Source organism: Empidonax traillii, unplaced genomic scaffold (assembly GCF_003031625.1).
Source record: "Empidonax traillii isolate 1590-97213 ecotype Southwest subspecies unplaced genomic scaffold, ASM303162v1 scaffold924:size238212, whole genome shotgun sequence".
NCBI classification, from domain to species: domain Eukaryota; kingdom Metazoa; phylum Chordata; class Aves; order Passeriformes; family Tyrannidae; genus Empidonax; species Empidonax traillii.
In genome coordinates, this window is record NW_020956117.1 from 87,245 (window position 1) to 115,100 (window position 27,856).

Sequence of the window (27,856 nt, forward strand, 5' to 3'; positions counted from 1 at the left end):
TGCAGCTGGCCTCTGGTGTGCATGGTTAGCACTGCCACTCGTAACGCTTCTTGAAACAAAAATTCTCCCACACATTTAAATCCAAGTGCTTTCATCGGGCCTTGAGGAGCAAGTTGGCAGGATCCCCTCAGACTGCAGTATCTCGAGCTGACCCAGTACCAGCAATGTGCCGATAAAAGAGGTGTTGAAAGTTGCAAAAGTAATGAAATGGTTCTTCAGTTGGTTAATTTATAAATGAAAGTGGTGACTCCACTCTGATTTTAATGTCACCTATGTGGTAATATTCAAGTGTTTATTCAAGCTTTAATTTAACTCCTGAAAGTTTAACCATCCTAATTTGAAAAAGCTTGAAAACCGCAGTCTTAAAAGCACAAAACTGAACTGTGTAAGAATAGGTCATAATTTTTTTCAAATTTTAAACTTTTTGAAGTGACAGTAGCATGAACGTTTTCTTGACTGACGTAAATGAGGAGTCTTGTGCCTGAAGGAACTGCATATTGTGTCGTTGTTCCTGGCTCAGAGTCCTGTATTCTAGATGGAAGTTGTAACCACTAACTTAAAATGTGTGGTCATGGCAGTCTGTGAACTCACCGAGAACATAAATGTAGAAAGCCCATATGGTAACTTTTAATATGGTCTGAATTTTATAATTGTTAAAGTTGCAAAACTAATTTATAATCTGGAATTACGCAGAATACATGTTGAACCAAGTTATCCTAAAGACAGGATTGTTGGTGGGGTTCCATTTGTGTAGCACTGGGAGGGCTGACATATTGCCTTTAAAAGAATTGAATCAGTTACTTTAAATGAGTCTGTGATTTATAAAGTGTGATTATTACAATGCACATTTTAAAATACTGTGACTTGTTAATTTTTATTAAATATTGACATTATTTTGCTCTTTTTCTGTGACACTGCAAATGGGGCTTGCTGAAATTCTGCAAGAATGCATTGCAATTTGTCTTAAAAGCCACATCAAAAGTGTTGTGATTTTGTGGAGATCTTTGTTGGTTTGTTTTGGTTTATTTTTTGGGGTATTGCCTTATAACAATTGTGAAAGGATAAAAAGTTTTCAGTTCTTGGATGAGTAAGGAGGGGGTCAGTAGAACTGCCTTGGCCTTCTGGAGGGCAGACTTTGGCCTGTTGAGGAGGCTCTGCAGGGTCCCTTGGGAGACTGTCCCAGTTCAAATGGAAGAGGATGGGGAGGAATGTGGTGGAGCTGTGTGTTCTTCCTAATTTCATCTTAGTTTTCAGAAACCTTTTTGTTGATGTTGTAACACTCCTGATGGTGGGAAGTTCCTTGTTGTGCATTGCCCCAAAAGCAGGAGCCTGGGAGTGGGTGAGCAGGGGCCAGAGCAAGATGGAAGAAGGGAACCCATTTAAAAAAAAATGGAAAAAGTGCAGGCAGTGCCAGATAGAAATACTTATATGGTTGCTGTGGAAAAGTTTTGCTCAGTTCACACTGAGTTAAGTCTAATGTCACTGGAAAAACGTCACGTGAAATGCTTTTGGTTGGTGCTTGGCTGCTTTGTTAAGAAAATAGTAATTGACTGGCCACAATAAGTTTTTGTATTTCCATTTATTTGTTTTTGCAGTTCTTTGGTGCTTTGTTAGGGATGGCCTTTTTTAGTTGTTCTGAGTTCACAAAGTGCATGTTACTTAATTTACTTATTCAGGCTTAGCAAGGATAACCGGCATTCTCTGCAATGAAAAAAGAGAATAAATCCATCGTAGACAGGAAAGCCATTGTTCTGAAATGTTATTAAATACTGGCAGGCACCTTTAAAATAAATTCTGCAAGAAGTTTGAGACTAAACCTCATCTTTCCATTAATAATTTAAAATGTGGAGGAAGAACATGGCAGCTCTCTGGTCACCAAAGTTGAGTTTAGAAGAGTGCATTGATATCGTTAAACCCTTGCTGAAAAGCAGGTTGAAAGAACCAGGTTTTGAAGTTTAGAGGTTCTTTCCAGCCTGGTGGTCTTCTGGTTAAGAAAAACATGGTTTGATGATGCTGACAAAATGTGTTTAGATTGGCTGCAGGTTCTTAACACTTATTCTGGGAGAGGACTTTGGAAATAAATCCTCATGCTGGCTGTAACTCTCGTATCTTTAGCATCTGTATTACAGGCATACAGGGTGTCAGTACAAATAGATAAAGAAACTTCTTAAAAATCCATGTAATAAAACATTGAGTAGGGTTAGATTTCAAGCTGTGGTTAAATAATTGTTTCATCTATATTGGATTTCCTGATTCACTTCGATTAAGAGAGCTGGCAGATATTTGAATAGAAGGGATAGGTTTAGGAAATAGTCATTAGGAAGAGCAATTCTAGATAAAATACAGCTTTTTAATTCTAAATAAGATATAGCTAATGGGAAAGAGAGCATAGCAGAATGCCAGGGCAGTAGGCCTTTTCATTTGCTCTTTAGGTCAAATTCTGACTTTTTTAGTGTCAAAGTGAAAAGGAGATAATTTCTGAGGAAGCAGACAGTGCTGACCATTGGTGACCCAGAAATCTTGATCCCTGTAGATCCACTGCCAAAGCTGGATCCTGCTGCTTTGCAGCATCTCTCACCTGGCTCTGCTGCCAAGATTGTGGGCCCGGCTTTTTGAGTGCTGATTAAAGGGCTAAAGTGTTACGTTAACTCCAGGGTGAGTAATGGTAATGGCAGGCCTACTTTAGTTTCTTCTAAAATATTACAGGGTGTTTTTTTCAAAACTGTCTGTGAAAACTGTGTTTTCTTAATCTAAGACATTTCTTTTAAATACCATTTTTTGTGGACCTGCCAGAGTTTTGCTTTTCTTGGAATATATCTAAAAATAATTAAAACGCACCTGTGATAATCTTGTTTACTTCTTTGGAGATAATGCTGCCACATCAGGGTTTTATAGTCAGAGAAAAAAGATGATTTTTGATTAAAAAAGCAGTGTTTATAGAATGACAGAATCACAAAATATGCTGAGTTGGAAGGGACCCAGAAGGCTCATCGACTGCAGCCCTCAGCCCTGCACAGGACCATCCCCAAGAGTCCCACCATGTGCCTGAGAGGAGGGCATTCTCGTGGATATTAATTGCCTCTGTTGTAGATGGTTTTTATATTAAGAGATGATGCTGTTAAAAATGCCAACACTCTCCTTTAACATCGCTTGGAGTTTTTGCAAGTTGCTTAAAAACATAGCGTGATTGTACTTTGTCATGAGGTCTTCCTTTTCCATTATAAAGTGCCATATGGTCATACATTTTGATTTCTTTCCAGAAGTGTCACGTAAGCTCTGCTTTTGTAATCGCTTGGATTTTTTGGTTTGGAGTGGCTCCTTCTCCCTGCCACAGTGTAGGGGCTTTTACGTCATCATATCTTATGTTTTCTCTCCACAGCTTCTGCAGAAAAAGACACAATCAAGAATACCTACTCCAAAGTCATGGATGCATATGGGCTCTTGGGTGTGCTAAGATTAAACCTCGGTGAGTCAAATATGTAAAACTTCCATTTTTTTATTTGGGAAAGAAAGCTATGCTGCTCCTGTAAAACTGAATCTTTGTCACAGGAACTGGGCTGGTGGCGTTTTTCTATTTGTTTGTTTTGGTTTTTTCCTTGGTAGAGTAACTTACAAGTTTGGAGCGTTCCCAGAAATGAGGGAGGGGACAAAAATATCTTCCGTTTTCGCAATCCTTGTTCTTTGCAGCGCAGTTTCTGCTGTTTGTGTTTCCTTTTTTTCTGTAGAACTTGGGAACGTGTTCTTGGTGTTGGTTCATTTTGTACTTTTTTCAGGCAAACGGGTTGCCCGTGTGCCTTTGAGCGTGTAAATGCAAGCACTCCCCACTCCACTGAGACCCATTCTCTTACCTGTGGCCTTTCTTGTTTTACAGGAGACACACTGTTACATTACCTGGTTCTAGTAACAGGATGCATGTCTGTGGGAAAGATTCAGGACTCTGAAGTGTTCCGAGTCACTTCCACGGAGTTTGTGTCACTGCGAGTTGACCCCACAGACGAGGATCGCATTTCAGAAGTGCGCAAAGTCTTGAACTCAGGAAACTTCTACTTTGCCTGGTCTGCAACTGGTGTCAGTCTAGACCTGAGTCTCAATGCTCACCGCAGCATGCAGGAGCACACCACTGACAACAGGTTTTTCTGGTGAGTTCACAGCTGTTTCAGCAGGCATTAGAGTAATGAATCCCTCTGCAGAAGTTTTTATCCTTGTCTTTCCCAGCTCTCACATGTACACCTTTCTCCCACAAATCTTGGTGAGATGGAATAGCATTACTTTAACTCAAAGGGCATAAGTATGTTACTAGTGACAGGATGTTTCCATGGCCACTTAGAGTTTCTTAATCAGAAGACACAAATTTTCACTGCTGATATTATACTTTGATCTTAACAGTTGTCGTGATGTTGTGTTTCAGCTTTGGTGCCTCATAATTTTTCATCAAGTGTGTCAGCTTTTTTAAACGAATGTGGCAATGAAGCCTTAAAATAAAAAATATCCTATTTTGAACACTCTGGATTCTAAAATGGCGTGGTGTTTATATAGAGTTTCCAAGTGGGTTTCCAGAATATGAAAGCACTTTAAAAGTTTTATTTCACAGCAAATTGATATTGCTGGTTTTGCTGACACAGGAGGTAGGCTCTGCTACGAAGTGTACTTTGCTTGGCTGCTGAACTTGCTATCCTCTTGCTGTGTATTTTTGAATAAAGTATAGGTTTTCACACAGAGAGCTTTGGGTAAAAGGAATGCTGCTGTTCCTGCCAATAAGCAGCTTAAATAATGCTGGAAATACACACAGCTTCATGGCAGAAATTCTGCTCCCTTCTCTTCAGCCTTTGTTAAAAACGGTCTGTGTGTCCATGAACCTTGGAAGGCACTGAAGGGCACTGAAGACTTGGCAGTATCCTGTTAGAACACCTGAAAAGCCACGTCCTCCCCCCTCTTCTGTCCAAAATACAAGACACCAAACCAGTTCTGGCATATGAACCAGCTCTGGCTTCTCTGCTCTCTGCCACTGTTTTGGTCAGGTAGAGGAATCTGATCAGAGTGAAATATAAGACAAAATATGTGTATTAAGACAGAAAATAAGCTCAGGTCTTCAGAAACACTTCTCTCTTGTTGTAGATTTATAGGACTTGTAGGAACCTTGCTGTTTGTCTCTGCAGTATATAATGTACCAACACTTAATCCTGAAATTTATATTTACAGAAATTTGAGACTCAATTAGCTGTGAATTCCTGGAAGCTTGTCTGAGAAGTGTTGTGATATGATGACATATAATGGAAATAATCAATGTATATTGACAAGAATTTTTCTCTAGCTTTATTTTGTGGTGATGTGAAACTAAATGGTGCTTTATCCACCACGAAAAGCAACCCTGTCATTGGAATTCTGGCTTGCTTTTTCCAGAGTCTGTAATGTTTGGCTTCTCAAAGCAAGGCTGAGCAGAGAAATGTAAACAAGCTTTGAGTGTTGGTTTTTACTAGGTGATGAGTAGGGGCTATAAGGGTTAATTTTTTAAGGTAATTAAAATTCAGAGCTTCACCCCATATTCTTATTGTGCAAATGTTTAAGCTGTTCTGATGTAAACTTTGCTATTTCAGGTACATTTAAAGAAGAGTTATATCACAGAACTAAAGTATGCTTGTTTTCCTGTTCTTACTCATGGTAGTAGTTGTAAAATGTAAGGAGTTAGTAGTGGGCTTAACAGTTTGTAATTTCCTCCCAATTATTCCACGATTATTTTGTCCCTGATAGGAACCAGTCGCTGCATTTACATCTGAAGCACTACGGTGTGAACTGTGATGACTGGCTGCTACGCCTCATGTGTGGGGGAGTGGAGATAAGGACAATTTATGCAGCTCACAAGCAGGCAAAGGCTTGTCTCATTTCACGACTGAGCTGCGAACGGGCTGGCACCAGATTTAACGTCCGGGGAACAAATGATGACGGTCACGTTGCTAATTTTGTTGAAACGGAGCAGGTATGTTAAGCCTCAGTGCACATTGCTTGGCTGACAAAGCCAGCGTTAGCACGTGTGTGGTGTGATTTTTGCTCTCAGTCGACAGATCACAAGTCAAGCCTGTAACCAGCAGATATTGGAACAGTTCCTCTGGTGCTAAATAAGGAGTCTAAGTAGGTTACATAATTCAGTGATCTTGGTTTTCAGTGTAGCTTAGGGTAAGGGCACACAAGAGCCTGGGCTGCAGTAGCTTAAGAAGCTGTTATCCATGAGCTGAACTGCTGTGGGTGGCTGTGCTTCCCTTGAGCCTTCTGAGGTGAAAGTCTTACCAAGTTGTTTAAAACCTCTTACTGGTGGCACGGGAGTTACTCAGGCCCAAATAGTAAAAGCCCCCTGTATTTCCCAACACATTGTGCGAATCATGATCCTGTGAGGGAGCATGAGGGGGCCATAATTTCTCTTAGGAATTATTCAGAGGGGATAGAGAGAAAAGTCCAGGAAACACAATAAACGTTTTAGCTTTTTTTTAGTGGAATATGTAATATGTAAATATATTTTATTTACTCCATGTTTAGTTAAAGCTAAGAAATCTATAACATTACACTGTGATCACTATTAACACTATACTTTTTATTTTCTTTACAGGTGATATATTTAGATGACTCTGTGTCATCTTTCATACAGATTCGAGGATCTGTTCCCTTATTTTGGGAACAGCCAGGCCTGCAGGTAAACCGGAGATAGATTTCATTATAAAAGTACCTCCTAACATGTTTAAAAATACAAGAATACAGTAGCCTTTGGGTTCTTCTGCACAGTTCCCTTTCAGGATGAGGTGATTCTTGGGGAGTGAGTTGGTGCTATGATGTGACTCGCTAGGCCTGCTTCTCTCAAGTCTCTGAACGCTGCTCTGCTCATGTTTTGAGCGTCCAGTGCTCTTTAGGTGTTTTCTCTTTGAAGTTCTGAGTTTTTCCTGTTTTAAGTAGGTTGTCTAAGGGCATCCAGAGAGACTGTCTTCTTCTGAATTGTTCTTGAGGAGAAGTCTTTTCAAGAAGTCAATAAGGATCAAGAATTACTGTAATATAATTTCATCCAAGTTTCCTAGAAAGAGAGACTAGTTCAGCAGCTACTGCTGTGACACAGTTTTTACAGGAAAGGTTAAAAAGAGTTCATGCCTCACAGGGACTCCAAGTTCTTCAGACTTATTAGCATTTTATTAAAACTGATGAAACATTTACATGACTTTTACTCAAAGCAAGACAAATAATTTAATGTAATTTTCATGTCGTAGGTGGGATCCCATCGTGTCAGAATGTCAAGGGGTTTCGAGGCGAATGCACCAGCTTTTGACAGGTGAAAGAACATCTTAGATTTTTGGTAATGCACCACAGATCTCTGATAAATGCTGCATCACAGAGATGGGATGTATCATTCCAAACAGGAGGCTTTGTCTATAAAAATGTGGGATTCAGCAAAGCAGGGAACTCCCTGGGGATTGCTTATGCCTTTGAGTGCTTTGTTGGAAAGTGTGAATTAAATTTATAGTGAAATATTTGGCAGCATCTTGGTCGGTGTTGCAAGTGTTCCTGTTCATTTTCTGCATGCCAGGAGATGACTCTGGAATTTCTCTTCTGTTAACAGGCATTTCCAAACTCTTAAAAATTTATATGGCAAGCAAATTATTGTAAATTTACTGGGGGCAAAAGAAGGGGAGCACATGCTCAGCAAAGCTTTTCAGGTGAGTGTGACACTGTGCCTGTCCTTGGAGTTTGCTAGTTGGCAATGAAGCTTTTATACAGCCTTTGAAAACCAAACCAGGAATGCTGTGCTCTGGAGAATGTCACTGGGAGTTCAAATTTGATTTATCTTAACAGTGCTGCTTAAGACACATAATGTGAAATAAGTTGTTGAGAGCTCTCTATACAATTTGTGCTTGATTCTGTTCAGGTTGGTTACTGTGCTGAAAAATTATAACAGCAACGTAGACAGTGTTGAGGGATTTTCAGTTATTTTCATATTTCATGCTATTGAAAAACATAAATATTTTTTACACTATAAAATTGGTGAATAAATAAATGAAACTTTATGTTATTTAGAACTGTGATGTTCCTTTCAAAGATATTTCTCTTGGAATTAATGGATCTGTTCCTTAACATTTTTTAAATAATCACAAATTAATTATCAATTTAAACATGATGGCTGCTTCATGATTAAAAAGAAGTGTATGTTCAGAAGATGTTAACTATGCGTTAACTTTCATTAATTCCCACTGGTTAGGTTAAAAATAACCGTCATGGTGCAGTCCATAAATACTGACAGTTCGAGGAGTTCTGTCTGAAGCCAGAGAACGTGTCAATAGCCATCTGTTATTTCCCTCTCTTTTTCTCCTATTCCCTTTGTATTGCAGAGGTAGAATATCCTGGGGCATTCAGTGGGATATTTGCTGCATCCAGCTCTCCTGGTAGGAGACAGCAGTTCCTAATGCTTTGCCAACAAACATTGTGTGAGCACTTCAGGGTTTTTCAGTGAATATGAGGGAAAGATGGCTAATAAAATAGTCTTTAAAACATTTGCAGCCTCTTGTTTAACTCTGTGTGTTCAGATAGTGGTATATTCAGAAGTTTTTATTCTCTTTTTACTATACCAGAGCCATTTGAAAGCATCTGAACATTCAGCTGATATCAAAATGGTGAACTTCGACTACCATCAGATGGTTAAAGGTGGAAAGGCAGAAAAACTGCACAGTGTGCTTAAACCTCAAGTCCAGAAGTTCTTGGAGTGTGGCTTTTTTTATTTTGATGGAAAGGAAGTGAAAAGGTTTGTGTGTATATAACTTCTGTATATTTCCCCAAATTAAATTGTGTTGCTGGGGTGGATTTCACCCCTTAGCAAGAAGATAAGAGAAAAGAGAGAAAAATTAAGGGGAAAAAAAGTAGCTTCTGTTATGGTGTTTTTATTGTATCCAAGATGATGCTTAACAGCTGAATTATGAGTCACCTATTTTACTCCATTACAATTTTTTCTCATTCTGAGTATACTCTAAATTCATAGAAGGTCCCTCTGAGACATTGAAGGGGCAAGAATTAATTTCAGGCCTTTGACCTCATGATTTAGTGAAGATGGTCAAATGTCCTTTTTCTCGACAGATTACAGAATGAGTATTTTCCAGTATAACATTCTCTATATCTCCTTTAGTGATAGAACACACCATTTTCTGTGTGCTGTAAAAGTTCATGTTCAGTGCAGTCCTTTTCTGACTCTGTTTGCACCTGAGTTCCCCATGTGAGTGGTTCCTTTCTCTCAAAGAGGGAGTGAGGTGCCTGATTTCTGTCCTGCTCTGTACTTCTGTCCTTATTCCTGGAGCTAAGGCTGTGCTTGTCTCAGCAGAAGGGGAGTAGGGCTGGAAAGAGGCAGCATTCCTGCTCTTCTCCCTTCCACATGAGGTTCTCCCTGAGAAAGAGAGTTGCTGAGTGATGAGGTGATTGTGCCTCGTGCAGTGGGAGAGGACAAGAGAGTTCCAGTGCCACCCTGTGCTCTGGCCTGGCTGTTAGATTAAATCCCCCAGGGACAGGGTTTAGTAGCCCTTAATAGGATTAGATTGAGTTGGAGGGTGCTCAGCTCCCCATCTGCTGCTCAAACTGTCACTGACTGTACTCCAAAAAGCTTTCAAAGGGGTGTGACACGTTGGATTGGGAGAGCAGCATTTCCATCTTGATGGAGATTCAAATAATCACACATCAAAAAGACTGGCAACAGGCTGAAAGCCAAATACGCCGTGGCTTGTAATGACTTCAAAAACAGCATTAATGAAAGACACGATGATAATGTTTGTGAGTTCATGGACCATCTCCTTTGGGGAATGTCAGGCTTTTTTTTGTATTTCAAGTCAAATGTGGAGATAGTAATGCAAAAAAAAACAAAAACCCTAATCCTGGAGAAAGGTCTTCAAAACTTTCTGTGGTTTCTGGTTAGATCTCCCAGTCCACGTGCTGAAACCACACCGACTTCACTGGGCAAAGAGTGTAGTGAGAATCACAGAAGGGAGGAATTATTGACTCCCATTGGGAGAGTCACAGGAATTTTGTACTCCTGGCCAAGCAAGCAGTGCATGGATGTTGTGTGACATAATCCTTTCAAGAGCTTTCCAGCAGGAATTTCTGGGCTTCTCCCAAAGAAAGCAGAGCAAGCCTGAGAGCCTCAAACCTCCCTCGAGGTTTGGCGGGAAAGGCTTATTTTTTGTTTTTTTATTTGGGCAGGAAAAAGAAAGTAATGAGTGGTTGAAAGTGACTTTAGTTTTATCACAAATTCTTCTTACTTTCAGTTTATTTAAACAGAACCAAGAAGTGTCTTTACTTTTTTTTTTTTTTCCATTTTTGTTTTAACAAAAGTTGTTATTTCCCTCTGAGATTCTTGGGAAGTATGTTAGCTGAATTACTTGAAAGGAAAGCCTAATCCTGAATAACACTTTAACCAAGCAAGCAAGGAGGATTGCAAAAAAACTGAAGCAGAAATACTGATATTATTTGTAGAAAATGTTGTGTACAGTGAGCGGTGCTGCTCTTGGGAGCTCACCTTCTGTTCCTGGCAGGAACCAACAATACCCTGATTTATTGTCCTGGTTCAGATCTTCATGTCCCTGTCTTTGTTGAGGAGATAATGTGTTAAATGAGTTATTTCACTTGTTTTCTCTCTCTGTCTCCCGTTGTCCTTGGCACAGATCCCAGAGTGGTACTGTCAGAACCAACTGCCTGGACTGTCTGGATAGAACAAACAGCGTCCAGGCTTTCCTTGGCTTAGAGGTAGGAAAACCGTGTCCAGCTGATGCTTCTGTGGCACTTAGGCTGTGAAAGCAGCATTCACTTCCCTAGGAAAAGGGAATTAACATGTTTCAGAGATGGCAGTTGGGTTTATGGTGTGATATGTTCCTTGTTCTGACTTCTGAAGATCCTCAGCATGTTTAAAAATGAAAGATCAGGGGTACTGTAAGGTCAAAATAAGGAAAATTTCTTTTCTGAATTTTATGTAATTAAAATGCTCTTGTTTTAGCATCTGTAAGAGGAACTTCTGTGAGAACTGTTTGTAGAACAAACATATCCAATTCTGGAATATGTAGTGCTTTGCTGCTGCATTAACACAGGAGTTTTCTATGGCATAAGAACAAATCTTTATCCACTCTTAATGTGTACAGCACTTGTATGTCAAATTTAGCTTTGCAGCTCTGGTTTTTTCCTTTCTAACCTTTTAGGAACTGGATTAATACAACTGGTTGTTTTTTTTTTTTTTTTTAGACTAGGTGTGCCAAATTTTTAAGCTACGAGAACTAAGTTATGATTTAATTATGATTTCAGCTAAAATATGAGAGCTAAAAATATAAAGCTGATTAATAAGAAGGGAAATGGTAAATCCTGAAGAGCTACTTACCTAATTTTAAAATTCTGTTTAAATGAGATACATGAATTCTTACTTTATTTAGCACAGTAGATACTTCAAGTTAGCAAGTGCTGAGCTCTGGATGACCACCTAATATTCTAAGAGCAAGCATCCAATTTCATAAGCTTCTTTTCTTGTTTATGTCTTCTTAATTTTGTGTGCAAGTTTCCTTTTGTATCTTTTGTTAATTTCTGACCAACCTTCAGAATTTTGCCTTTGTCATTCTGTGTTCATTGTTTTAGGCTCCTTTTTTCGTGCTGTTGGACACCTCAAGGTTTTAAAGATTTTTTTAAAAGCTCTGGAAAATTGATTTTTTTATTTAATTTATTTAGTTTAGTGAGGGGTTTTATTCGTAAGTGCTGAAAAATACAATGTGCCTTTCAATGAATACATCTAAAGATTTTTCTTTTACAAATGTTGTCAACTGTTGCAGATGCTAACAAAGCAGCTGGAGGTATTAGGATTGGCTGAGAAGCCTCAGTTAGTTACTCGCTTTCAGGAAGTTTTCCGATCCATGTGGTCTGTGAATGGGGATTCTGTCAGTAAAATTTATGCTGGAACCGGAGCCCTCGAAGGAAAAGCGAAGGTAAAGTACATTTTCCTAAACGTTTTAACAGTGTTCAGCATGGGTTTTAATAAAGTCTGTCATTAACATAGCAACAATGAGACTTTCTTTTTAAAAATGTGCCCTTTCTTTTGGTAACTCTAAAAAAAAAATCCCAAACCTAACCAACAAAACCATTAGCACAAAACTGTTGGTTGTGTAGATAACCGGATTTTATTCCAGTAGATCCCTTCCCAGCCATGCTTCTGCCTCCCAAACAACACTGTTCTGTGTGATAGGATAAGGCTCAAATCTTCCATTTCTTTAGATCACAGTTCAGAAAAATGTATATTCAAATCAGCTTTAGTGTTTTTGAATATTTTCACTTCTCTCTCTGCCTCTCCTGCTGTTGTTTCAGTTCCATTTACCATTTCTCCTTTCTTTTCTGATGTGTTTGACTGGACGTTGTTGTTCATGCCTTTAGTGTTTAACAGTGTTAGTATTAAACAAGTTGCAGCTGGGTGATTTTTGTTTGCATGTTCCTCCAGCTGTTTCTTTTTAGTTTTGCAATTACTCGAAAAAACCTCCAAATGCTGTTTCTACCCTGTTTTCTAATGTTGTGTTAACAGTTCCTTTCTCCATTACAGTGTAATGCTCAGTTTCTCTTCAGCTTGTTTTGTCTTGGTTGATGCCTGAGTTGTTCACATTTTCTAACACTGTCTTTTATTTTTCTTCTCAAAATGTCGCTTTTATTTTTTTGTTTGTATGATTTTCTCTCTCTTACCAAGTGATACTTATCAAGACAAACAAATGTTGATCCATAGCAGTTTTTGCCCTTAGTTCCTTCAAAAATGTCTTTTCACACCATTCCTATTGTCAAACAATGTGCTGCTCCTCGTTCTGTGTTACATCCTGTTTACTCTTAGTCACCTGTTTTGTGTGTTTTTCCATCTCTTGTTTGTTCAGACCATTCCAGGGCCCTTTTCTGCAGCTGTGGGAGGTCCCACAGCAAGATACGTAACAGCAAAATAAGTGGAATAGAACTTGTTGCTTATTCTACCCTTGACTGGTGCATACGAGATCTCTTCATTTTGGGAGTTGCTTGTATTTTACTGTAAAGTGGAATCTGGTTAAAGATGTTTAGTTTTATTTTCTTACAAAAATGTCACCCAGACTGTCAGGAAAACTGCAGAAAGTATTTTATGGAGTTTCTCCCATTTTCTTGACTTTCCCATTCAACCCTCCTTAATTCTTTTCCTAAATTAATGGTTTTCTGCTGTTCACTTGGCTACTTAAATTTTCTACTTTGAAAAATGAACTTACTGTATTTCCATTTCCATTTTTAGTGTTTAAAATGCAGAGTAAAGTAGATGTCCTGGTTTCAGCTTGGGGTTAAACCATGACAGTGCATATACTCTGCTGTCTTTGGAATAACACTGGATCCCTGCCCTGGGACAACTGTAATTAGTGTCACATCTCCTAAGTCAAACACAGCATCCCCGACACAAGTCCCACCTATATAAAGAGGATCTTTTTTACCATACTTGCTCTAGTTTCAGTAAAACCTGGCCAGGTCACTACTCAATATGTTCTTGAGTACTCTGATAATCCATTTTAAAATGTAGATTTTAAGTTGTGTTCTCATTTTTCAAATGAAAACTTTGATGCTTGAAATTCTTCCATTTCTTACTCATCAATTTGATTCTTCAAAGTCCAAGAGTACTTAGAAGTAAAAATATCAAAATTTAAGATAGGAGAAAAATTATTTTAACCTTAAATGTGTTAATATACATTTCTATTCTGAAAACCAGTCCCTTTTAAAGTATTACAATGCTCTTTACATCTAACTCCTTACCTGCTCTTTCTTTTGCTTTCTCTGGGTTCCTTTCAATTAATTGCCTGATTTGGGAACGGTGAGTGTGTTTTTGGATCATTAGTTGTACGTTGTGTGCCAGGAAGGGAGCACATCCCACCCAAATCCTACTGCAGTTGTGTTCACCCTACGCCTCATCCACATTGTCTGCCACGAGTCATGGTGCCAATTTACTTCTACTTAGCCTTGCAAAAAGAGCAGTTTCTTCCTTGCTGTGTAGTACAATTTGTACAACTAAATCCTAGGGCAGTTTTTTTAAGCTTGTGTCTTTTTCCTAATGCATTTAAAAGGCCTTCATGAGCAATGTCTGTAGCAATTGATTAGTGCCTTTGTTCCTTCTGGGATACTGCATGAGACTTGCATGTTCTTTTCCAAAGTTACAGGGTCTTAATAAGTCGAAGCTATCTCTGTTTTTAACATGGATATTTCAGAATGTGGATTCTGAACTCATATGTGCATATACATATATATTCATGTATCATGGCATTTGGACTCAAGTGCTTGCTCATCTCTCACTATTTGGGGAAAAGCCCAAAATCCCTGTTATGGTCTAAACGTGACACTACGTGAAATCAATTTTTGAAGACCTAAGGTTTAGGAAAAAAAATTATTCCCCTCCCTGCAGTATTTTATTTAATTTCTTTTAAATCTGCTTGCTAGATGTGCCTTGAAGGTATTACTGTGTTGTTTAGCATTTGGGGGTGGGGGGACAGCACACATAGTAGAGCAGGCTCAGGAAACTTATATTTAACACTTAAAGAAGGAAATTGCCTTAGACTTTAAAATCATTAACGCAGTTTACATATGTGCTACTGAATATTGCCAATGTTATTGTGAGCAGTGTCCAACATAAAATATTTTATACATGTTCCTCCCTAACAGGCTGGAAAGCTGAAGGATGGTGCTCGTTCTGTGACCAGAACGATCCAAAATAACTTTTTTGATAGCTCCAAGCAGGAGGCCATTGATGTTTTGTTATTGGGAAATACCCTAAATAGTGATTTAGCAGATAAAGCACGGGCTCTCTTAACCACCAGCAGTTTACGCGGTATGTGTCTTTCAGGATTTTAATCTGTCTCGTAACTATTTGGTGTAAGAAAGCTGTATGGAGTTTGTTCTCAAAGCACTATTGGAAGTATAAATGCTGTTTTTAATGTTCTCTTGGCTTATTAAAAGATGAAAGTTACGTCTGCTTTACTAATAGTGCCAAACTAACGTGCTGCAGTGATTTCTTTTCCTGTTTGTTGTTCGTGGGTGAAGTTCTGTGTCAAAATCAGAGAGTTTTCCATAAGAAATTCTGCTTGTGCAGAGCAGCCATGTGGGACTTGGGGTTCTGGTTCCATGAAGGTGGTTCCCCGCCCCAGAACAGGGAGCTGAACCAGAATCCTGCATCCCCAAAGAAGGTGTGTAGCCTCCACGGTCCCCAGGACTACAGTCAGTCCCGTCCTTCTGTAGGTCTGATGGGCAAGGAAACAGCGAGTCAGGTGTAGGGCTGTGATCAGAGCACTCCCATGGGATACAAAAAATAGAGGAGCTCATACTTGGGCAAAGAAGGAACTGATATTTGAGTCTTCTTTCCAAGATCCCATGTGTTCTAAATGGTGGGTTACTGCAATGTTTTGGGGATTAATAACATTCTAAAATTTTCCTTGTAATTTTTTTTCCTTCTCCTGGATATTTCTCAACCTAGAATGAGGAAAAGTGTGTCAAAGCTTTGGTGCAAATCTCTGGCACAAGACAAAAATCCTTGCCCAGTTGTAGTCTTCATCTTGTGGGCCCACATCTTCATCCGGTGTGGAACCTGCAAGGGTGTTTTTCTCCCATTTCTTTGGCACGAGGTTTCATGTTATTGTAACTTTCCTTGTGTCTGAAACCTGCTAAATCGGCCTCACCTCAAAATTAGCTGAAAGTTGCTTTCATTTCTTCTCACTTTCTCTGGGAGTGCAAGCTGTCCTTTCCATATTTGCAGCTCCTGGCAGCTGAGGAGCATTAATCCCTCTTCACTGAACAGAACGTGTGTCTGCATTCGCTGCTAGGTGGCAAACTAACTAGCAGGGCACTTCATCATGTGTAAATCCATTATTAATAAAGCAAGAAAAGAGAATTTGTTAATCCCGTTGTGAAACTTCGTAGGTTTTGTGGCATAAAAGATGTGCTTTAACTGATGCAAATGGTTATGTGTAATAAATTGTGTGTTACAGCATGTTCTCTCACATACTGCTGAAAAATTCTAAAAAGCAATAACTTTCTTGACTAATCTTTTCTTGTTTTCTTCTTGCTGCACCCGTAGTATCAGAGCAATCATTACAATCAGGTAGAGTATAGTAAATTAAACTGTAATTACCTGACCACCTGTTGTTCTTCTCTGGCTTCTGTCTCATGTCTGTGTAATATTTGGTTGTGGGCTCATATTTTCCTGTGCAGTCCTGTGTCCCAACATCCTTTAATCCAAGAAAAGTGAGAACATAAGAGGTGAAAAAGTTGTGCTTGGGTGTGAATTAGGAAATGAGGCAACCAATTCTTTGGGGCTTATTTTTGCAAATGTGGAGGAATTTGCCTTTTTATGTGGTTTGGGAGTTTCTGTATTTTTGCTTTATTTAGGATAAGAGGTCAAATTCTTCAATATGATTTCTAATTTCATCTTGTTTGCTATCAGAATGCTCCACCTGCTTGTGTTCTTGCAGGAGGCAGGCTGATGTTTTACTATCTCCCAGCAAAGGTTAATGCTGTGCTGGAAGGATTTGAAATAACTTGCTGGCACTCGTGTTTTGTGGAACAGAATACAAAACTCCCTGAGATTTGGTCACCTCTCTAGGTGACACAAAGGGAAAATATTCAAGCATCTCTTTAGGTTAAACTCTCAGTGCAGGCAAAGCTTGAGGAGGGAACTTTTTAGGTAACTCTTCATCTCCTGCTTGTAGACATGCCAGTAATATCCTGACCAGTGTCCCCTGTGCTGAGCTTAAAAAATGAGAGACCCGCTTTGGAGAACTCAGAAATTCTGAATTTTCTGATTCTTAGTGGAAATTCTCCTTTTTGATGTTCCTTAAGCTGTTTATCTGAAGCTGCTCCATTAGGGGAGACAGGATATGTACATATTCCATATTTTGAGGGGAGAGCTGCAAGTACTTGTCAGCTGTGTAACACTTCATCTTCTCCTTGTTCCCAGAAACTATTCTTTAAAATAAAATATCCCTAATGCTCCTCTGTGCAGATTTTACTGCATAATTTTGAAGAAATTAAAATGATATTTTAAATTACATTTGTCAACTTTGCTTTTTCTTTATCTTTTACTCTACCTACTTAACTCTTAGTGAGTACCTGAAGAATGAAATCTGAGTCATGGGTAATACACACCCGAAATTATCTGATTCGCTGGCATTTGGTCAGTGTTAAAAAGTGTTTATTGGAATAAACAGTGACATTGTCATTGCTGGTGTTACCTTCTAGGATAGAACTCAGGAAGAGTGATACAAGTCAGCTATTTTTTTTAGCATTTCCAAGTTTCACCTGAATACAAATTACATATATTGAAACATTACTACAGGAATTTGGATGTTGTAATTCCATCAAGTTCAGTTGCACAGAATATCCCCCATGGAATATTAAATTGCCACTCCCTTTGTAGAACTGATGTCCAAATGTCTGTTTGCCTAGTAAGAGCAGCAGGTATTTTTCCTGCAAAATAACAGAAAATATAACTGATTGGATTTTTGACAGAGTGAGGCACAATTTTTCTGAAAAGATAAATAGCCAGAAATAGGTAGTCAAATCATACTTGCAGGAGACTCAGGAGTTGTGAAAAGGAACTGGTTCTCTCAGTATTTGGGAAAACAGATACTTTTTTTTTTTTTAAATTGTTTATGCTGATTTGTAAAAAGTAGCATTCTACAATTTAGAAAGCTTGCTAGTTTAAAGATAAGAATTGCCTGTTGGTAATGAGCGTGTTGTCAGCTGCCTCCTAAAGTTAAACTCTAACATGATAAGGCTCTTCATATCAGGGCTTCATGACAATGTCAGGAGTTAAATTCAATTTTGCTGCTTTTCTTACAAGCTGCTGGGCAGCAAGTCTGATTGATTTGGAGTAAATATTTAGAATAAAGCTGAAAAGGGCTAAATTTTCCAAAGAAAAAGAAGAAACCGGAGAGAGTAAAAGTCCAAACTCTGATACCAAAACTTGCTCAGAGTACTACAAAGGCTACTCTGTGCAAACCTTCAGAGCTGCCTGCGATGCTCTTTGGGTTTTTTGGGTATTATTTGGATGTGTTGTGGCTACAACATTGCTGAGATTGGTTTGCCCTCAGTGCTCAAGTCCTTGGGTTGCTCCTGTCCTTGAGCCTTGGTGGCTCTTCAGGCACGTGCTGGACTTGTTGGCTTGAGATACCTGGTGTTTAGGTCCAGTCAGAAGTAGACTCAGTCTTTGGCTCTCACCTGAAGTTGTCGAGTGTTCTGTTGGCTTCTTGCTGTTTTCTAGGCTTCATTTCCCTGGATTATGATAAGGGAAGCATGATCCCAAGCATGGTCTGCTTGTAGTGCCCCCAGGAGACACCAACCAGTTCACTGTCTTTTCTCTGTGAATACCATCTATGGATTTATGGTTTGTTCAGCAGGGAAAGAGCTCACAGCCAACAAATACAATATAATATTTTCTTCTCGTTTCCAGTTTGTTTCAAACCTATGAGGTCTAGAGAATCTGTGATTTTTGTTCTAACCAGGTAGCCAGGATTCTGTAGCAAATTCAAAGGTAGCAAACTTCAAAATAATAACTGAAAAGACAGCAGCAGCTCACTAATCGTCTTATTTGGGGGATTACAATGAAAATGTCATGCCCAGTAACTGACTGTTTTGCAAGAGAGCAACAAGTGAAGGGAAGAATTCCATCTGATATTGTTTATATGATTCTTTTGGAGGCTCATAACCATGAGAGCATTCAAAATAGGCACTTTACCTAAGTGATATTAATTTACCTGACCACTGAATCAGCTGTTTCATTTCTGTTTCTCACAATGTCCTTTACATGTGTGTCGTTCCTCTCTCTCCCACCTGGCAGATAAAAACAAGGCACAGGGAGAGGCTGGTGGGACAGAGAAATCAGTTTAATTGTTTTGAATCCCAGCCTACTTTTGTCACTAAAGCAGAACTTTAGGAATCCAACTGACCTAAAAAAATAATTCAGATTTGGACATACTCTACACTTCCAGAAATTAATATATCTGCAAGTTGGTTCTGTACTAGAAATTGGATTTCATAAATGTAATTGGTATGATGTTGGTACGTATGAAAAATTATGCTTTCCCTAGAGAATCGCAGACAAGGTGAAAGAACGACAGATATTTATAAAACATGAAAAATATGTTTCCTTCATGTATTATTTCTATATATATTATTTTGAACAAATTGCTGCTGGTTCTCAGTCAGTCAGTGCCCTACCCAGAGAAGGAATGTCTGTAAGGGACATTTTCCTCCTCCTTCAACAGTTTAACTTTCTCTATGTCTGTGCATGTATATGGGCAAGCTCTCATTGCCAAGTTTTCCAAAGAAACATTCTCCATAAAAATAGCGTCTCTTCAAATGTTTTTGCAGCATCTGTAAAAGTGCTCAAGAGTATGTGTGAGAACTTCTATAAGTATGCAAAACCGAAGAAGATCCGTGTGTGCGTTGGGACGTGGAACGTCAACGGGGGGAAGCAGTTCCGGAGCATCGCCTTCAGAAATCAGACCCTCACTGACTGGCTGCTGGATGCACCAAAGTTAGCTGGGATCCACGAATTCCAAGGTAGCACTTGAAAACTCTGATTTTCCTAATTAGATCGTGAACATTAAAATAGATATCACAGAAGCGTAGAATGTCTTGGGTTAGAAGGGACAATTAAACACCATCCAGTCTCACCCCCTGCCACGGGCAGGGACACTTTCCACTAGACCAGGTTGCTCCAAGTCCCCGCCCAGCCTGGCCTTGGACACTTCCAGGGATGAGGCACCCACAACTTCTCTGGGCAGCCAGAGTCTCACCACCCTCACTGGGAAGAAGTTTCTTCCTAAGTAAAGAATTTCTTACTAAAATTAATATATATATGAGATCTTGCTTCTTCATTTAGTTAGAAAGGACAAATAACTATTTTCATGTTTCCCTGCAGATCGCAAAAACAAACCTGTGGACATATTTGCCATTGGGTTTGAAGAAATGGTGGAGTTAAATGCAGGAAACATTGTGAATGCCAGGTGGGTGTTATAATCCATACAGGACTAGTTTGGTTGATAAGCATGTTTTTTGAGTAAAATGTTATTTAAGGTTTTGTTTTCTTCTGTTTTGTGCTGGTTTGGATTAGTCTGGATTAATTTTTTTACTGTATTCTGGTTCTCTCTCCCAGTTTCTGTGCCAGGATTGCAGACTTCATCTCAGCTTTCCCTAGCAAAGCTGTGATCACTTAGATAATGTAGAATGTAATCTCAGGGATCCAAAGTCAGCACTTGACTATATTTTGGATTGCATCTCCAGCAGCTCCTCAGCTTTTTCCTATGTTTTATTCAGCTCTGGTGTTCTTGTACTGCTGGGGAACAGCAAATCCTGTGAAAATCTTTCCAAAAACATGTGTTGTTGGAGTGTTGTTATATGGTGTCTTGCACCAGGTCGTGATCTGGATAAAGGAAGGCTTCCTTTCATCCTGTCAGTTTTCACTGCCATTCCATGGATGTATTATTGTGGAATTGGGATTTTTCACCCCTAGCAGAGTGGGTTATGGAAATAAATTTTTCCCAGTGGTGGGTGATACCAATGGTAAATGTGTGTGTAGTTCTAGGGCCGTATTCCCTTTGCCCATTGTCTTCTCTGCCTGCATTGCTTGTTTACTGGTGTTAGGCGAGCTTTAACTCCTTGGAAGGAGCACCTAAAGCCCATAATGCTGAAACTTTTCCATGGGCTTTTGTCTTGAGTACCAAGTAGCAGCATGTCATCCCCTGATTTCACACTGTCTTCTTAATGCTGTTTCCAGGCCTGATATTTTTCATTTATATGCAATGCTAGCTCTAAAAACCAGGGTCTGTTATGTCTCCAAGGAGGTTTCTTCTGGATCTCAGGCCATGGACAACTGTTTTCCAATATTGACTGAGCTGTAGGCTTGGAAGTAACTCACTGGGAAAATTCTTAGGTTTTGCTCCTCTAATCTAGGTTCAGAAATACAGGAAAGATAATGTTGTTTGTGGTGTTGGGAAAAGTGAAGCAACATTTGTAGAGGTTGAATTTGAATCATGATGTCTTGGCAGTCTAGAGCCTATGTCTCTGCTGGGAGGCATTTGAGCACCATTCCCAACATGGCTTTGGCTCACTGCCCCAAGAGTTAGTTGAGATCATTGGATGAAGTTTATTCAACTCAATCAACAGTTAGAAACCTGCTTAATTTGATTTCTTTTAAAACTGGCGTTTTTCGTCTCACTGCTTAGCACAACCAACCAGAAGCTGTGGGCTGCTGAGCTGCAGAAGACTATCTCCAGAGATTACAAGTACGTGCTCCTGGCCTCTGAGCAGCTAGTGGGTGTCTGCCTCTTCGTGTTCATCAGGCCCCAGCACGCCCCTTTTATCAGGTCAGTGGGCACAGCTGTCCCCAGGCTGGGTCACCCCCACCTCACCTTCTGTTGCGAGATAACACTCAAACCTACTCAGGAGCGTGTGGGGCTCTGAGGGAGTTGTTCCATCTTCTGGGGAAGCAGTTGATTAAATTCTTTCATCTCAGCTTTTAAATGCCTCGTGAGTCACGAAGAAAGCTTGAAAAGCTGAACTTTTTGTCCTTTTACCTGCTCAACAGCTGTTGGTATTTTTTAAAACCAGCCCCGTGGCTGAAAGAACAATGTGAAAATGTTCTTTTGGCAGCCCAGGGTCACACTCAGACACGTGGGTGCCGTGTTTCTGGAAGTTGTTTCACTCTTTCAGGGATGTTGCTGTGGACACTGTGAAGACAGGCATGGGAGGAGCCACTGGGAACAAAGGAGCTGTGGCCATTCGGATGCTGTTCCACACCTCCAGCCTCTGCTTTGTCTGCAGCCACTTTGCTGCAGGGCAGTCCCAGGTTAAAGAGAGAAACGAGGACTTTGTAGAAATTTCTCGCAAACTTGGTTTTCCAATGGTAAGCAGCAGTGTTCAAATTCCACAACAAATGAGAACTAAAATGCTTTGGGGCTCCAACAGTCTTGTCCCAAAGCTCCACTTCTGTTTTTCCCCCTCCCCAGATTCCTGTGAAAATCAGATTTCCTTGGGTTAGAGGTCTCTGAGATAATTAATTTCCCATAACTTTTATTAAAATAGGAGACTGCAGAAAGAATAGACCTTTCCAGTCAGTGCAACGCCTGAGAGAGATGATGAAGCATAAGTTTACTTGCATTAGGAATCAAGGTTTTAGCTTAGGAAAGAGACCTTTTAGATCCCTGACATGTGGTAGAACTTTTGAAGGCACCGGAGCTATGAGAAAAAAATCCATGGGAAACAGCACTGTTTTCAGTACATAGGAATGATTTTTGCTACCAATTCTATGCCATGTTCGCATAAAGGATTATCAAACACCAAGTAAATACTTAATTTTTTATCAGTGCAGCAAAGTGCTTCGTTGAGACTTAAAGCTGTTTTAAATTTGTAGTCAAACTGTCTTTTTTAGTGTTTTTGGGACTGTGCAGTTTTAAAGGTTTGGGTTTTTTTTTTTAAATTTCTAAATTTATCCCCATGATCATGTTTCAGTGTTCCTTGAAAGTACCGCATCCATCAGTTTCCTAAATGTGCTCATTTAATCTGCCAGTGCATCTGCTTGGATTTACTTATGGGCAGCGGAGAAATCAAAACAAAGGGGGAAGTAAAAGTTCTCACTTTAGACCTTAGGCTTTGTTTAATGTAAGAGAGCCCTTATGTCTCTCCCCAGCTATGAAAATTGGATGTAACTGAGAAGTCTTCAATTAAATCCGAATAATAAAGCCCTTGATTTGCATTTTGTCAGGAGATTGTGCCACAGAATCCCAGGGGAGTGTTGTTTTGGTTTTGTGACAGAGGCAGCAGTCATCGCCTTGGAGCTGACTTCAGAAGCAGGAGTAGGAAGATGAAAAATTTTAGAATCCAATACAGATGATTCATGTTTCTTTAGAAACATGAACTACTTAAGAACTCTTCCTTCTCTCGTGTTCTGTATATGTGAACACCATACCATTGTTTGCATAGATGTATTTCAGTTGTCCTCTTCAATTGGAATTTATATGTATTTTACAGATCAAAACTGAACTTCTGCACCTGGAAGTAGTAAGTTTGTCACCTGGGTCTTTTTATCTTCCTTGTGTGCTGCTTTCCAGGGAAGGATGCTCTTTTCCCATGACTATATTTTCTGGTGTGGTGACTTCAATTATCGAATAGATATGCCCAATGAGGAGGTGAAGGACCTGATACGACAACAGAACTGGGATCCCCTCATAGCAGGAGACCAACTTATCAATCAGAAAAATTCTGGACAGGTATCTTGAATTGTTACCAATACTTCAGAATACTTTATTTTCCTCTTTGGCTTTAGCAGTTCTTTGTGGTGCTTCTGTAAATCTGTAAATTATAATATTTTTCATTTCATCAAGTTCAACCACTTAAAAAAATATATTTGTAGAAGTTCTTTTGGTGATGTTACTCTTTACTGAAGTAGCTGCAGTAATAGGTCTGATGCTGTTACTGTTAGAAAAAGCAGTAGTCCAAATTATGCCTTTTTGTTTATGAAGAAATCACAGAATAACAAAGTCTGAAGAAAGCTTCTGCCTTTAGGTCTGTAGGGTTTCTTAGGAGGCAGCACATAGCAGTGAAAGGAAAAGTGTAAGTAGGTTAAGAAATAATTACTGAAGGCAAACAAATTGTCTCAGAAGTTGTGGAACTTCTGACTGTCTGACACTGATCTTCTGACACTGATCTTCTGACACAGACTTTTAAATTGACTGGATTTCAAATTGTATTTCCAACAAGAAAAGCAGCCAGCCTGTCACTTGATGCAGATTTGATTGTAAGATCCAAGTCAGATTTTACAGATTTCTGAAGTAAAACTAAGCCATATGAGATTGAACCCAAGAATGGAGCTTGTTAAGTTAACTAAGGTTATAGTTTGTGTCCAGCTTAAACACTGAAGGGCACTCCTCATGTGTTGTGTCAGCTGGTTGTGTGTTTCTGTGTTGCAAAAGCCTCCCTAAGGGAGTTTTTGATTCCTTTCAGTTGACAGTGTATCTCTAACTGTATGACAGATAATGTCACATAATACCTCTTTTTGTTCTGTTTTCCTATTTGCTTGAGAGGAAATGGTGATATTGTCTCTAATCTTTCAGTTCATATTGAATCATAGAATCATTGAATCAGATGGGTTGGGAAGGACCTCTGAGATCATCAAGTCCAACCCTTGATCCACTACCACCACAGTTACTAGACTGTGGCACTAAGTGCCACATCCAGTCTCTTCTGAAATACATCCAGGGACAGAGAATCCACCACCTCCCTGGGCAGCCCATTCCATATATTAATGATTCTTTATTGTTTCCTTTTTTTTTTTTTTTTTTTAACTCCTATTTTTGGGTGGGGCACCTTGTGTCAACTTTTCCCTGGACGTGTTCAAGGCCAGGTTGGATGGGACCCTGAGCAGCCTGATATAGTGAATGGCATCCCTGCTCATGGCAAGGGGTTGGAACTGAATGGTCTTTAAGGTCCCTTCCAACCCAAACCAGTCTGTGATTCTATGAATTTGCAGGAACGCTTGGTACATAAAATATAAACTTTAATTCCCAACTTGTGCTGACACAGGAACAACTAAGCACCTAATTAAAGTGGTGTGTGTTCTGGGTGACCAACAATGACACTGGAGGCACAGTAGCTTGGTCATAACCCTGGCTTTAAAGATATAAATGTTGACACACTTTGTTTATTGATGATTGTCTGGGTCACTATTTAGTCACAGAGGCAAATGTGGAATGTTTTCAGCAGATAAAATGTGGAGAAGGATTCATATTGCCAAATGACTTTTTTTATTTTTATTTTGAGACGTCTACACAGGTTTTCACTGTTAGAATAGAGAATCCTGATTGGTTTCAAGCTGTGTCCCATCTGTTTCTGTCTTCTGGCATGGCATACAACGGCTTTGTCTCTTACAGATTTTTAGGGGATTTTTGGAAGGGAAAATAAATTTTGCTCCTACGTACAAGTATGATCTGTTCTCTGATGACTACGACACCAGTGAGAAGTGTCGCACACCAGCGTGGACAGATCGGATCCTGTGGAGGAGGAGAAAATGGCCCTTTGACCGATCAGGTTTGAGTGTTGCCTTCAGTTGTTTAAAATACTCTTTTAACTGGCTTAGAGAATCCAATTAGTGACATCTATTAGTGCCAGTGGTTCTGGGCTTGGTAAGTAAAAAACAGCATCTTCAGTAAAGGCAGTGATGCTGGAGTTTTTTTCTCTAAAACACTCGGTTTGGGTTTACTTTCTATGATTTTTTTTTTTTTTTTTTTTTTACAAATAGCTTATTTTTAAAGCCCATTCTTGCAATCACCGTGTTTTTCCCCTTTTGCTTTCATTGCTGAATGTAGCTGAAGACCTGGATCTCCTGAATGCAAGTTTTCACACTGACAGTAACGTCCCCTATACGTGGAATCCTGGCACTTTGTTGCACTACGGAAGAGCAGAGCTGAAAACATCTGATCATAGGTTTCAGTTTTATTTTATACATTACTTCCTAAGATTTAATACTTGTGCTGTGTGTTTTGTTGCTCAGATACTCTGCTAACAGGTTCTTCTTGTGTGTGTTTTTTCCAAGGCCTGTTGTTGCACTGATTGACATCGACATATTTGAAATTGAAGCAGAAGAGAGACAAAAAGTCTATAAGGAGGTGATTGCAATGCAAGGACCACCTGATGGGACTGTGATGGTCTCCATCAGAAGTTCTTCAGCAGAAGAAAACTATTTTGATGATAACTTGATTGATGATCTTCTTCAAAAATTTGCAAGCTATGGCGAAGTTATACTTATAAGGTTAAAAAAACCTTTTTACTTTTAATCTCTATTCATGGAATCACAGAATGATTTGAGTTGGGAGAGACCTTAGAGCTCATCTTGTTCCATTCCCTGCCATGGGCTGGGACACCTCCTACTAGACCAGGTTGCTCCAAACCCCATCCAGTGTGGCCTTGGACACATCCAGGGACGGGGCAGCCACAGCTTCTCTGGGCAACCTGTGCCAGGGCTTCCCAACCCTCACAGGGAAGAATTTCTTTCCAATATCCCATCTAATCCTGCCCTCTGGCAGCGGGAAGTCATTCCCCCTTGTCCTGTCTGGAGCAAGTCCAAAATTGTTCCCACCTATTTCCTGAATAAAATTGCTTTTTTAGCAGGCATTTCAATTATGATCTGCTTCATTTTTAACATTTAGATCTCAACTTCAGTGTCTTTACAGTTAGTTTGACATACCTGTAAGTGTCTCAGTTCTCAGACATATTTTTTCCAGATACTCTTTTATTTCTGAGGGAGAGCATCATGTATTTTTATACAGATTTTGTACTCTTAAATTAGGTTAGCTGTTTTAAATGAACTGAAAATGAAAGGATCCCTGTGCATGTTGCCTTTTCACTAAGCTCTCAATTGAGCTATTAAGTGTTGTGGTATTTTGTTTGGTTATTGTTTCCAATGAACTTTGCAGGTTTGTGGAAGACAAGATGTGGGTAACGTTTTTGGAAGGAAGCTCTGCTTTGAGTGTTATGAAATTGGATGGTATTGAGGTAATGTAAAAATACTGAATTTTCATATATCAAAAAAAGTTCCACCCTTTTAGGGACTACTCAATTGGGTTGGGGGTTTTGTTTGTTTGTCTTTAATTCTTAGAAGTTTTTTCCATTCCATACTAGACTGTTGCATTGCCTGTTTGTTTGTTTTTTTTTTTCTTTTGGTAGCCACATAGCATTATATTTAGTTTCAAAAGCCAGATGAAAGAAATATTACTCTTTATTTTTAGGAGAAAGACTGTTAGAGAAATGAAGTTCCCATACTGAGAGGCATCTTCATCAAAGGAGGGGTTTGGGGTTCTTTTTATGATTTAAAAAGCAGAATTTTTACTTTGGATTTTTAAATGAACCAGTATAACATATTTATAGCCTGCAGTTTATTAAAAATTCAGCACTTCTGTACTGCAATCGCTGAAAAATGTTAAAAAAACCCAGAAACTCTCTGATCAACTGAAAAGGGAAATCTGGAGACAAGTTGTTAGTTTTTCTATAGAAAAATGTTAAATAATTCTAATTAACAGTTTAAACTACATAAATGTAATTACCAAAATGAAGTGAAAAGCGTAATTATTTTTGTGTGTATTATCAGTGCCATTGTTTAGTCCCAAATATCGTGATAACCTTATTTGTGATACTTTCAGTAATTATTTTTTTAATTTTTAAATATAGAATGCTGAGTTTTAATGTCTCTGCTCTTAACAATTTCTGTTTTGTGCATACCTTTCTGGCAATTCAGCTCCAAGGACGGATTATAAACATAAACTTGAAAAATCCAGATTGGATCAGAAGTTTGGAAGATGAAATGAGTCTCGAAAAGATTAATATTGGGCTGCCTTCATCAACAAGCTCCACTTTGCTTTGTGAAGATGCTGAGGTTACTGCAGATTATGATATGGAAGGTTTGTTGAGATAAAGCATTGCTCATTTTGAAATGTACCTGATGATGGAGAAACCTCAAAGTTAGGGAAGAAAGGATTCTTATGGTCTTACTGGAGTTATTGATGAGATAATTGTCTGGTTTAGGCATTTTGGATAGCAGCATAAAACATTCTAAATTGACAGTTTACTCTTCAAAGGCACATCCACACTGAACCTTTTTTTTAAACACCATGGTACCTTTTTCCAGCAGAAGCTGTTTCAAACAGCAGATATCTTGGAATCCCCTGCCCAGCCTTCTGAAATAATTTTTGCCAAGATCCTCTTTGTAAAGCTGATTTTTTCTTAGTTTAAACAACATTACAGTTGCCATGCAGTTGTATAAAAGCTTTAACATGTACCTATAACATGTATT

General features: G+C 39.2%; 1 protein-coding gene across 16 annotated transcripts in view; it reads left to right on the forward strand.

Annotated features, from left to right (window-relative positions):
- Window positions 1–27,856, forward strand: part of SYNJ1 (synaptojanin 1) — a 48,634-nt gene that overhangs the window by 4,833 nt on the left and 15,945 nt on the right. For 10 of the 16 annotated variants that reach the window (XM_027902983.1, XM_027902987.1, XM_027902988.1 and 7 more), the window contains exons 3-23: window positions 3,380–3,466; window positions 3,872–4,139; window positions 5,749–5,974; window positions 6,599–6,682; window positions 7,245–7,306; window positions 7,595–7,691; window positions 8,601–8,770; window positions 10,671–10,752; window positions 11,817–11,969; window positions 14,683–14,848; window positions 16,091–16,114; window positions 19,384–19,575; window positions 19,937–20,021; window positions 21,240–21,380; window positions 21,727–21,919; window positions 23,124–23,282; window positions 24,942–25,098; window positions 25,377–25,494; window positions 25,604–25,819; window positions 26,484–26,562; window positions 27,302–27,464. In XM_027902983.1, the coding sequence (XP_027758784.1) occupies window positions 3,380–3,466; window positions 3,872–4,139; window positions 5,749–5,974; window positions 6,599–6,682; window positions 7,245–7,306; window positions 7,595–7,691; window positions 8,601–8,770; window positions 10,671–10,752; window positions 11,817–11,969; window positions 14,683–14,848; window positions 16,091–16,114; window positions 19,384–19,575; window positions 19,937–20,021; window positions 21,240–21,380; window positions 21,727–21,919; window positions 23,124–23,282; window positions 24,942–25,098; window positions 25,377–25,494; window positions 25,604–25,819; window positions 26,484–26,562; window positions 27,302–27,464 (2,922 nt within the window). The remainder of the gene's footprint in view (window positions 1–3,379; window positions 3,467–3,871; window positions 4,140–5,748; window positions 5,975–6,598; window positions 6,683–7,244; window positions 7,307–7,594; window positions 7,692–8,600; window positions 8,771–10,670; window positions 10,753–11,816; window positions 11,970–14,682; window positions 14,849–16,090; window positions 16,115–19,383; window positions 19,576–19,936; window positions 20,022–21,239; window positions 21,381–21,726; window positions 21,920–23,123; window positions 23,283–24,941; window positions 25,099–25,376; window positions 25,495–25,603; window positions 25,820–26,483; window positions 26,563–27,301; window positions 27,465–27,856) is intronic. The other 6 variants (XM_027902984.1, XM_027902989.1, XM_027902997.1 and 3 more) reach the window with 2 other exon arrangements.